Raw genomic sequence first — 12,398 nt, 5'->3', positions numbered from 1 at the left:
TACCATGATGTGGTGATGACTAGATATTTGTATGTTTTTGGTGAGATCCAAATGGTTGGAGTCTGAGTAGTTTGGAGAAAATATGAAAGTTATCATAGAAATATGACATTTAGGTGAACTGTTGTGCCAAGACCATGTTAGGTTTCATTCTAGGTGTATTGAATTGAACAATTTATTGACATCCTAGTGGAAAAACACATTTGGGTTTTGAAATTGGATTGAAGAGAGGGATAAAAGTTTGAGATAAGAGATGGGAAAATTTGCAGTTGACTGGTCACTAAAATGATCTGAATGTGGGTATCACCTTCGGGAAAAAAAAACAAAAAAGAGCAACAAGGACCATACTCTGGTTTTATTCATTTCATTAGTAAGAAATGAATATTAAGGAGCATCCTTGAAGTTTTAAGTAATGTTATAAATAATGTTGACATTTTTTATAACTGTTAAAAACATTTGTACAGTACTTCTTTTCATGTAGGTATTTTCTAGTTCATGAACTTTAAGTGGTCTTTTATAGTATATGAATAACTCTTAAATGAAATCAATAAGTAATTGTCCTTTCCATGTATAAAGTATAGTTAGGCACCAGATAACGTTCAAATAATGTTTTTTTCTTCTCATATAGCACATTGTTCTTGATAACTTATAGAAGGTATGTGTGTGCATATCTTTCTGTTGCCTACTTAGGAGTTTTTTTGTTTGTTTGTTTGTTTGTTTTTTGTTTTCTTGTTTACTATAGTTTTCTATTTTTTTTAATTAATTAATTTATTTTTATTTGCTTATTTACAGCATAACAGTGTTCATTGTTTTGGCATCACACCCAGTGCTCCATGCAGTACGTGCCCTCCCTATTACCCACCGCCTACTTAGGAGTTTTGCTCTAAGTTCCTGTTTCATTTCAATTTCTGTTTGGTTTGTTAATCATTTCTTAGCACTTGCTGACTGTTGTGCCACTAGTGCACCAGCCATCATTACCATCACTTGAGGGTTCAAGATCACTTGTTCCATCACTTTCCCTTAGTACGGAAATGTTCTTAAATGAATGACATTCAAACTTAACTCTATGCAACACATTTGGTTTTTAGAAACAAAGGGGAATGAGCACAGAAATACTCATTAGGAGAAGCTGGGTAGACAAAAATGTTGACACTAATGGGTATATGGTTCTGGCTGTTGTCTCCATTTTACTCCTACCTGCTGACATTTTTCCAGGGTAAGAAGACACTATTAAAAAGCTTCAGCTCCAGAGTGTTACCCATTTTGTTCTGCTATTTGTTCCATCACTGGAGTTGACAGAGAATTAGATAAATGTGCAGAGGGATAATAGGAAAAAAATGTCTTTATTATAGGTTGACTTGTTTTCTTTGGGTTTTAAGTCTTAGAAAAGGAGGGAATTCCATCAAAATTTATATGTCATTTTGGTATCTCATGGTTGCCCAAAAGGTAGTATACATGATTTTTATAAAACTCTTTTGTATATATGAAGATGGTCCAATTAATTCATTAAACTCTTCTTAAACAATTTTCATGAATATGTTTTCATTTAATATTTAATCCCCTTGAATCTAAGCTTTCAGTAATACAGAGTTCATTGAGAATCACAGACTTTGTATAAGCACTCATTAATATTATCATGTTCCTCCTTTTGAAGCAAGTTCCCCATTCATTTCTCAGTGTATTCTGTGGGTTGGTATGGTACAGTGGAAAGCACACTGACCTGTCAGGATACCTGGGTTCTAGCCCCAGCATATAACCTCAGCTTCTGGATTCCATTCTTCTCATGCAAAAAGTAGAATACTTGTTGAGCCTATATTACAGGCCTGTCTTAAGTTTCAAAAATGATAAAGAAAATTACTTTGAAAATGTTAATGTGGAGGCTTCTTGTGTCATCTTCAGCGATTTCCATATTTTTCTCAATTAAAAAAGTACCATAACAAATGTACAAGAAATGTTCATATGCTTGTTTAATAAAGTTCCTAAAAATGTTATTGTGCTTATATTTCACAACTGTATTTCCTAAAATTTATTTTAAACCCACTCTGTAAGTTTTGGTTTGTAAATCAGAGGAATTGGAACTTTGTGAATTTTTTCTGAGAATGATTTAGCAAATGTGTATAATAGTACTGAATAATTTAAAGACTTAGTGTGATGTTCAGATTAAGGATTTTTTTGCTAGCAGAGACTTCTGTAATTGATTTGTTTCATTTATTTGGACAACTTCTCTAATTGATTTGTTTCATTTATTTAGACATCTTATGCTGTACCAACTCACAAGGTTCATACACCATCTGCATTCTTGTTTCTGCTATTTGTTTATCATTAACAAACAAAAATATTGGTTAAAAAGTTAAATGAGATTTTAGTTTTCTGATACTTGTTTAAAGTCAGTATGGTATACTGAAAAGAGAGAGCATCCTCATCTATACTTTAGCATTCCAAGTCTGAGTCAGCTGATGACTAATTGCAAGAATTGCAAGAATTGCAAGAACTCAGGCATACCATTCTACTTTTTCTGTGGCTCATTTGTCCATTATAAAACAAGTGGTTTGGATTGAACTTCTAAGGTTCTTTTAAATTTTAGCATTCTATGATTGTTTTTTAAAACTTCTGAGTATCCGAGGAAACCAATGTAAAGATTATAATTGGTACTAATGTTTTTAGAGATACTGTTTATTATATTTGACTTATAACTTATACCTTATTTGACTTATACCAAGGTAACCATATAATTTGCCATCCAACAAGAGAAAACTTTTGAGAGTTAAAGGCATACTGTTAATAATTACTCCAGGGCAACAGCTTTTAAACCAGGACTGTCTCAGATAAACTCAAATATCTGGTTACCCTATCTGTACCCCATATGTGGGGTTCTGTCAACTGCATGATTGGCCAAAGAACAGTATTTATCAGTTTTAATTCCTTTTTATGGTTTTACTGTTTGTTCTTCTAGATCCATTGTGTGTGGAAAGTAATGTAGCATCATGCCAGCAATCTCCAGCTAGTAAAAAAGGGATGTTCACAGATGACTTACATAAACTGGTGGATGACTGGACAAAGGAAACAGTAGGAAATTCTCTTATTAAGCCAAGTTTAAACCAACTCAAACAGAGTCAACACAAACTAGAGTCAGACAACTGGAACAAAGTATACGAGGTAAGCTGTTTTTACATGTTCCTCTTTATTTATGAGAACTAAAACCAGTGGCTCCTTGGTGGCTCAGTCATTAAGGGTCTGACTCTTGATTTCAGCTCAGGTCCTGTTCTCACAGTTATGAGTTCAAGCCCAATGTTAGGCTCCACACTGGGCATGGACCTTACTTTAAAAAAAAAAAAAGAATAAAACCGTAAAAATTGATTCACTTAGTCACGAGAGAATGGTGTGATTTGACAACATAGAGACTTTTATCCTTATCTAGATTCATTATATCCTTGAGCAAATTATCTTTTAGACCAGGGGTCAGTAACCTTTTCCTGAGAAGGGGCGGGTTAGTAAACACTTGCAAGTCCTGTGGTTGCAACTAGTCAACTCTGTTGGAGGGCAAAAGCAGCCATAGACAAAACATACGTGAATGCACATGGCTTTATTCCATGAAAACTTGACTTGCAAAAAGAGGCGTCAGGCTGTAGGTTGCTGTCCCTGTTTTAGACTTTTATACCTGAAAAAGTAACCATCAAGTATCAAAAAGAAAGCATCTACAGTGATGGTTAATTCAGTCCTGTGGTGCAAGAAGAGTTTGGTTTTGAGGAAAAGCTATCATATTTTGTATGTCAATATTCTTAGAACTACTAAGTGATCTTATTTGTTCAGTTTTAAAAATAATTTTAAAGCTCTTTAAGCTAGACTATTGTGAAAGGCATCTTAAATTCATGGGATGAGATGCCTAGTTAATTGCATATGGCCTTAGTCAGATGTACATGCATTTGAGATATAGAAAGATGTCCTCGGTGCATCTGGAATGGGAAGAAGGTAGGCTTATAGAATAGTATATACAGTATTTGTTTAAAATTATGGACATTAGAGGGGGCACCTGGGTGGCTCAGTGGGTTAAGCCACTGCCTTCGGCTCAGGTCATGATCTCAGGGTCCTAGGATGAGTCTCGCATCGGGCTCTCTGCTCAGCAGGGAGCCTGCTTCCCTCTCTCTCTCTCTCTGCCTGCCTCTCTGCCTACTTGTGATCTCTCTCTGTCAAATAAATAAATAAAATCTTTAAAAAAAATTATGGACATTAGATATATGTATATACACATAGAAGTAGGAAGAGCTATTAACAATATGTGGGGTGGTGGAATTTGGGCCTTACTTTGTATTTCTCTGTGTTTGAGTTTTTAAAGTATCACTTTTCACGATAAGTAAATCTACTAAAATGTGAATCAGGGCTTAAAATCTGAACCCTCATAATTGAGAGAGATATATTTGTATGTCTGTCTGTCATATTTGTGTACATGTATGTGTATATTTGTAGTCATTGCATGTAGTTTGGTAAAGAGGCTGAAAATACAGTTAGTGTTAAAGTTGAATAAAAATTTCAAAAGCCTAGATTTCCCAAAATAGTAAGCAGTATATTTCTTGGGGACTCTGTATTTATCTTACTCCCAGCACTGATTTATCCACAGATAGTATCACCATTGTAAACACTGGAAGACTTTAGAGGCAAATTTCAAGGCATAAATGCATTGGTGTTGCCAGTGAGAGAGCCTCTGAGTACTCTGTGAATGGAGATTTTTGTTGACTAGTAGGAGGGTGGTTTTTTGCAGCATAATAGGGGAATTTGGAGGGAAAATGAGTAGAAAATGGAGTATGAACAAAAGTAATGAAGGTCTTAAACAGTTAATACTTACCTACCTTAGAAGATTGCTGTGAGGATTAAATGAGGTAACACCTATAGAGTAACTAGCACAAGGTAGTAACTACTTTTGTATTTTGAGTTCACTTGATTACATCTTTGTGTGGAAAACTCATCTCATAATCTAATGTTCTTGCTTATTATTGAGCTTAGAAAAATTGAAAAATTAGAAAATTTGTCACAATTATGTTAGGCCCTTTACTATGTGCCAAGCCCCGTCTTGGACACTAAGGTTTAATGAGCAAAAACAAGTATGTGCCCTATCTCTTGGAACTACACTCTGGTGGGACAGTTCAACATGAACAAACTTATATAAATATAAAATTGTAGCTGTAATATGGACTACAAAGGAAAAATTAAGATATCATAGGTAACAAATTTGATCTAGTGAAGAGAAGTCAAGTTTCACTGAAAAAGTGCTGATTGAACAGAGATCTGAGTAATGAGTAGGTGTTAAGTAGGTGAAAAAGAGAGGGAATGTGATTCCAAGCAGAAAGAACAGCTTATGCAAAAGTCATGAATGGGTAAAGGGATCATGAGGGGACTGAAAGTAAGCTAGTTTGGCAGAAGTGAAGAGAGCAGAGAGGAGTTGGTATGCAGTCAATCTAAGGAGGTTGGGAGGGTCTTAAAAGTGGTGATGATGAGGAACTTTGTCTTTATTTTAAGAAAGACAGATAGCAGGAGGGAAAGTTGTTAGCCATTGAAGCCCTAGGGTTAACATCAGATTTGCTTTTCAAAAATATTACTCTGACTTGAAGCAAGAAGAAAGGATTATGGATGGGGGTGAGGGTAGAAGTTGATAGATGAATTGAGAGTTAGTCACAGTAGTCTATATAAAGAGAAGCTGAGATAAAAGTGAACAGATTCCAAGAAATGTTTAAGGGATAAAATGGAGGTGCCTGGGTAGCTCAGTCAGTTAAGTGTCCAACTCTTGATCTCAGCTCAGGTGTTGATCTCAGAGTCATGAGTTCAAGACCCGTATTGGGCTCCACACTGGGCATGGAGCCTACTTTAAAAAGGAGAGAAAAGGGACAAGATTTAGTGATGGAATGGATGTACATCAAGAGGGAAGGTGTAAAGACTAGGTTTCTGGCTGCCATTACTGGCTATCATTCCAGTGTACCATTCACAAGATGTGGAACATGAGTAGGCAGTGTGTTTTGGTAGAGGAAAGACTATAGGTCATTTGAATCTCAGATTCCTTTGAAATATGCAGAAGGTTAAGTATAAGAAATCATCTCCAGTTGTCTTTTTTAAAAATAAAAATCACATTATTGTTTGTAAAATAATGTTCATTGTAGAATTTAATAAATGGAGAAAAGTACAAATCTTAAAATACCACCTTCAAATCCCACTACCTTGAAATAATTGTCACTAACTATAGATAAACACCATTTCAGATATCTTTCTATGTATGTGTATACATGGAAATGACTTCATAAAAATGCAGTCATACCATATGTGCCCTTTTGAATCAGAGGTATTAAATATTACTTTAATTGAACAAAAACACTGAGATGAGGAAGAGATTACTGAACTTGAAATAAATGTGTTTTTTCACCTCATGAGATACAGTCATTCATTTTTTTTTTTAAGATTTTATTTATTTATCTGACAGACAGAGATCACAAGTAGGCAGAGAGGCAGGCAGAGAGAGAGGAGGAAGCAGGCTTTCTGCTGAGCAGAGAGCCTGATGCGGGGCTCGATCCCAGGACCCTGGGATCATGACCTGAGCTGACGGCAGAGGCTTTAACCCACTGAGCCACCCAGGCACCCCAGTCATTCATTCTTGAGTCAAGCAAAAGCTTTTTACTTTCAACGTTTATTTGAAAGGCTTTTAGCTTGACTAGTCAACTTACAAGAACTAAGCATTTGGGACTGATACCAAACTCTACTTTAAGTGAGAATTATTTACTTCTGTTTGACTTACTGTTACTATGTGCCTAAGATTTCAGTAATCTTGATAGATGTGTGTAATCACAATAGGACATGATAAGGAGAGTCAGGCAGGAATATATTTTCACAGTACTGCCAAAAACATAATTGTCTTGAGTTTAAACTTCCAAAAATGCAATAGGAATTTTAGACTTTAAGGCAATGAGAAGTGGGTAAGGGCAGTGACATTTGTTGAGCACCTACTGTATATACTAGACTCTTCCCCTGTGCCACACTATATCATGCTCCTCTGTGTCCAAAGAATTACATTTAAGCCAGTCTGTGGTGCTGAATGAGAAAAATTCATGGGGCTAGCAGAAGGAAATAAAAATAGAAGAGTACTGCTAACATAAAGAAATTGACAGTATTAAACTGTGAACAGAGATTTAGCAGGGTCCTTGGAGTTAGCTGGAACTCTGTTCAAATCCTCACCTCACTGTCAAGTTGCTTAGTGATATTGGGTGTCACCAGTTTTGAGCTTCAGTTTCTTTATCTGAAAATGCCTACCTTATAGGGCAGTAATGAAGAGGAAATGAAATAAGGTATGCAACAATGCTTGGCACACAGAAAGGTGCTCCAAAAGTGGTAGCTTCTTACAGTAATAATAGAAGTAGTAAGCCAGAAGGAATAGAAAGGAATATAGATGGGTAAAAGCATTGACCAAATGAACTGATCTTTTGTTTTTATTTTTGTTTTTGTTAGAATACTCCATCTACTATGGGCTACACACCAACATGGATTTCTTCTCTGTCCCAAATCCGTGGAGCTGTCCCAACCTCCTTGCCACAAGGACTCCCACTTCCTTCATTTCCTGGGCCATTATCATCATATGGAATGCCCCATGTTTGTCAGTATAATGCTGTGGGGGGGCCAGGGTACCCAGTACAGTGGGTAGGAATTTCAGGAACACCACAACAGTCTGTAGTAATTCCTACTCAATCTGGGGGACCATTCCAGCCGGGAATGAGTTTACAGGTGTTTCCAGCTTCATCAGTGCAGAATCCATCCGCGATCCCTCCTGGTCCCAAATGAATCAGAGTAGAGATGAAGAAAAGGGAGATTTTTTTTTTCAGAATTATTTTCAGGACACCTAAGATACTAAATGTTCTTCTTCTTGGTTCCGCCATATTTTCCCTCATTTGAGTTTACTTTCCACTGAATTTTTGTTGTTGTTCCATTATGGTATTTTATATAGCTCATCATCCTGTAGAACTGTGCAGTTTGTACATAGAGCACTGCACACAGAAATGTTTTTTCACTTCAGATCCTATCCTCTTTGATACTTGATTTTTTAAAAATACCGTTCAGAATGCTTTAATAAGCTCAGCTTGAGCATTACCATTTCCAGGACACTTTCCATGAATTGCTGAGAAGCCCCCATTTTTTACTGCTGCTATCTGCAGCTGGATGATACTTTAAAATGTATAAAAACTATTAAATTGATATTCCCCAAACGTGGACAAAGTGAGACCCTCCAACAGCCGGAGTTTTATGGGATTCTTCACATATTTATCTTAGGTTTACCTTTCCCAGAAGGCAGGGTAACTTGCTGCAGGAAACGTTTTGGTATATGAAATTAGAATAACTTTGTCAACCAATATAGACCATGAGCCCTTTTTAATGTGATTTTCTTCCCGTCGTCACAGCAGGAGGAGTGAAGCCTTGTTTTAGGTGAGGCGGAGAGAAAGGAAAAAACAGAACTGTAACAGTTCCTTGATTCTGCAGATACTGTAGCTGCTTTAGGATTTCAATAGTAATTCAAAGCAGCTATCTCCTTGTTTCTCATGTGCACACTACATTGTTTTTGAGCATCTGAGAGGCACTGGTTTGGCTTGCATTCTTTTGTAAGGGATATATTGCAGCTGATATGAATCTCATTTGGGGGGAATCTTGGTATTCCGAACAAAGAGGATTCAAGTTACACCTCTATTGATCCATTGTTCAGTAAAATGTACTTGACACAGTAGGTTGTAGGTTTTGAGACTTAAACATGAAACACTGGCTTTACAGGGTTCTAAGGTGTGGGGTATACACTGTCCTGCAGTGAAATAGTAGACCCTTGAAGGACACTATTTAAGTTGCCCTTAGCTTTTTTTTGGGGGGGGGGGGATTGCCATTTTTTTAGTTGTTATAATTTCTTGTTAGTATATATAGCATCCTAGATCATTTTAGATCTTAGATGATTTTGGCAGCCTCTTTTTAGAATCTGAGAGAGAGCACTGTCAAGTTGCACTTTACTGGGTTTTATCCAGTTTTAGAAGGAGGTGAGACAATGTCAAAATATATACTTTCGCTTTTCAAGAAGGCTAACTATAATAATCCTAAAAGGCTGGTCACAGAGTTACCTAATGCTCAGTCTGTGAAACCCAAATAGAATTCTTAAATGGTATTAATCAACTACCACATACACATGTTTGAAATACTTTCTAGTCTGAAAATTTCAGGGTCATTTCTACCATACAATTACCTGATAATGAGTTCTAGCTACTGGTAACCATTCCAAATTACCACCCAACATTTCTTTGAACAGATTTTCCTCCATGTTCCTCTAAAATTTTTACCCCATGAGCTTGCCAGGTAATGAGGAAAACTCAATAGGTATACTTTTTTTTTTTTTTTTTTTGCATAATCTACTTTGTGACATTCAGTACCCCTTTTCAAAAAAAAAGTGTCTGGTATTGCTTACCTGAGGATCACACTAACCATCATAAAGACTCTGTCACTATCCTTTGGGATGTCTAAAGCAGCATTTTCAGAACTGCTGTTGATAAGAGCCACAGTTTCTTTTCATAAATCCTACTCTGGTTTGGGTGAGTCTCTTATGTACAGATTCTTCAAATTTCTCCTACAGTATTGATTTTCAAGTTGCAGTGATTTTAGGACATTAGTGTAATGCAAATGCTTGCATTGCAGTGTTTTCCATGTGTACAAAAACAATGCACCTAAAATCCGTAATTCTTTAAAACTGCTCGTGTTTCATTATACGAGTTGGCTTTGTGTAATTACATTAAGACTTACAACCTATAAAGTGAAAATCCTGCAGGTTTTAAGATCCCTTCCTCTCTAGATGTAATGCTTTTAAACAGTGTATCCCAGGATGAAAAAACCTCCATGGATGACATGCACAATTACATTTATTAATGGCTGCTCTACATCAAATGTCCCACATTTTGCCACCACCACCTCTGTTTTAGGTATGATTCATCATTCATTTGCCTGCAGACTTTTGCAGTGCCTTGTAATATTTAGAATCTTTTCAGATTTTTTGCTGGAAAGAAAAGTAGTCTTCTAAAGTTTGAAGATAGTGAATAGCATACTGCTGTCTCCATGCTGACTGCAGTAGTTGGATTAACATATGTTATGTATACATTATGTATATGTAACATGTATAAGTTTAAAAATACAGAAAAAAAGTGAGCTTGTGCAGAAATGAAGAAAACAGTGTTATTCACATCACTGTGGGTTTTTATTTTCCCATTAAATGTTTGATTCAGATTATAGTCACTTTGACTGTAAATATTGGCTAGTTTTCTAAGTAGGGGCTTTACATTATTTCATAATTTTGCTAACTCATATAATAGTGCTGTTTTCATCCTTGCTGAGGTAATTTTCCTTCCCACAAGCAGTTAACTCTTGAGGTGAAGCTCAGAAATTCCCTTCTTACTTAACAAAGAGCCTACTATATCAAGGGCCTTCTACCCATTTCCAAAAAAAACACACAAAACTGTCCTTTTCATTTTCCTTTTTGTAGGAGAAAGAGGTTGTACTAAACCATCCTGCTTGTAAAGTTTATTTGGGGAATAGTCTGTATGTCCAACCTCTATGTTTACTTCTCAAAGTACAAGTCTGATGAATAGTACTGTATCTCCATATGTGGCAATGTGAGCATTTCATCATGAAGTACATGCTGCTATGTTTGTGAAGTTGGGTGTAACATCATAAGACTATGAAACCAGTATTGGTGTAAATCTAATGAAAATAACCTTATGTATATTTGTAGCAGTCTTGAATCTCTATTTAAGGTAATTTGCTGTAATATAACAAATATCCCTTTTGTTTTTCATCCTTTTCTTGCCAGTTTTATATCAAGCATGAATTCTCATGGTTTGACAGCAAAATTATCTGTGAAAGTTTAAAAGGCACTTTTCTGCTGTGATTTTTGGATTGAGTGTGGAGTGTTATGTACAATATGATGGGATGTATCATTTTAGAACCCCAGATTTAATCCAGTCCAATTACTTTTGTTTATCTACCTCGTTTTCAGTGCTGTTTAGGGGTGCACAAGTAAACACTGCCTGTGAAACTTGCTTTTTTGCCTTGATTCTCAGTATTCTTTCAGATTATAAATCTGGCCTGCCTCCTAGTCCCAGTGCTAAGCATGAGTTCGAGATGAGAGGGACCACCAATCTGCCACCAATCTGTGTTTAAGTGATGAGAGCCATGTGCCTCTGCAGAATAAGCTTTTGGGATTTGGGGAAGGAGAGCAGAGAAAGAAATCCAGCTGGTGGCAATGTAGGACTTAGTTTTGGGAGTCAGTCCTAAAAGAAATGGTAAGAAAGTATCTAGACAGTCCAGTGCCTGCAACTTTGCATCTTGTACTAAAGGTGCATTTCTCGTCTGTGTGCCTAAAGGGCTATGTGTTGAAATTGCTTTAACTATCACAGTGACATATTTGCTCAATCCTACAGCAGTGGCCTGTCATTCAGCATATTAGCATACTGCTAGGTATTTTCAGTGGTATTTTGTTACCTTAAAATGGCTGTATGCTTTTAGTTGAATTGTAGCTGGTGGTAACTGTTTAGCCAAACTCTAAAGTTTATTGGAGGCATTGACTTTCTTCTTTGCTGTGTTTTCTGAATGATGAAATGATGCATTCTTTTTTTTCCCAGAACACTCAGCTAATGTTTATAAGCCACATGTTCTTTGTTTCACATGGTTACTGTGTATAACACTACAGCATATTTAATGTTAGCAAAAACTGTATTTCAGGCTTCATGCACAAATACATTCCTGAAATATATTTGGGATTCAGTTATTTAATCTTCTGTTTGGTTTAGAGAAACTTGAGATTTGAGGTGGGGTGCAGGCCATTTTCTAGAATAGATTGTTCATTTTTTCATTCTATAGTGTATTGGGGACTTTTATTTTTTATCCCCCCTTTGTTTTGAAGATGAACCCGGGGGGGGGGTTGTAGAAAAGGCCATTGATTTGATATTCAGTTTTGTTTTTTGTTTTAAACCAATACAGACTATAAAATTGTGACATTCAGACTTGGTAAAGTCCTTTGAAATTAGTATGAAATTTTGACAGAGCCAAATGCTTTCAGTTCACCATGGAAATAGTCTGTATGTGAAGGATGAACACAAACATTGATCAGGGTCCTTGTTAGCCAACATAGGGAGGGGCCTGGAATAGTGGTTAGGTGACACTGAAGTTATTTTCAAGTGAGATAGTTGGAAGAGAGTACAAACCAACAGTTTCCATTCTGGAAGGTTTTCTCTTAATTAAAAAAAAAACAACCTCAAAAAGGCTAAAAGTCAAGCAAGAAGGGAAGAGAGAAACTGGGCTCTTGAGAAAAAAAAAAAAAAATGTGCCGGTGTAAAATAAACTCCTAAATGCGT

The 12,398-nt window shown here is 36.2% G+C and overlaps 1 protein-coding gene across 3 annotated transcripts in view; it reads left to right on the top strand.

Annotated features, from left to right (window-relative positions):
- The window catches only part of WNK3 (WNK lysine deficient protein kinase 3), a 157,738-nt gene extending 145,388 nt beyond the window's left edge, over nt 1-12,350 (top strand). For all 3 annotated transcript variants that reach the window (XM_045994705.1, XM_045994706.1, XM_045994704.1), the window contains exons 22-23: nt 2,951-3,153; nt 7,480-12,350. In XM_045994705.1, coding sequence (XP_045850661.1) covers nt 2,951-3,153; nt 7,480-7,809 — 533 coding nt within the window. In that variant the 3' untranslated portion in view covers nt 7,810-12,350. The remainder of the gene's footprint in view (nt 1-2,950; nt 3,154-7,479) is intronic.
- The last annotated feature ends 48 nt before the right edge of the window (nt 12,351-12,398 follow it).

This window comes from Meles meles, chromosome X, assembly GCF_922984935.1.
Source record: "Meles meles chromosome X, mMelMel3.1 paternal haplotype, whole genome shotgun sequence".
In the NCBI taxonomy this organism is placed as follows: domain Eukaryota; kingdom Metazoa; phylum Chordata; class Mammalia; order Carnivora; family Mustelidae; genus Meles; species Meles meles.
Note: the sequence above shows the minus strand (reverse complement) of the source record. Positions and strands in the feature narration are given on the sequence as shown.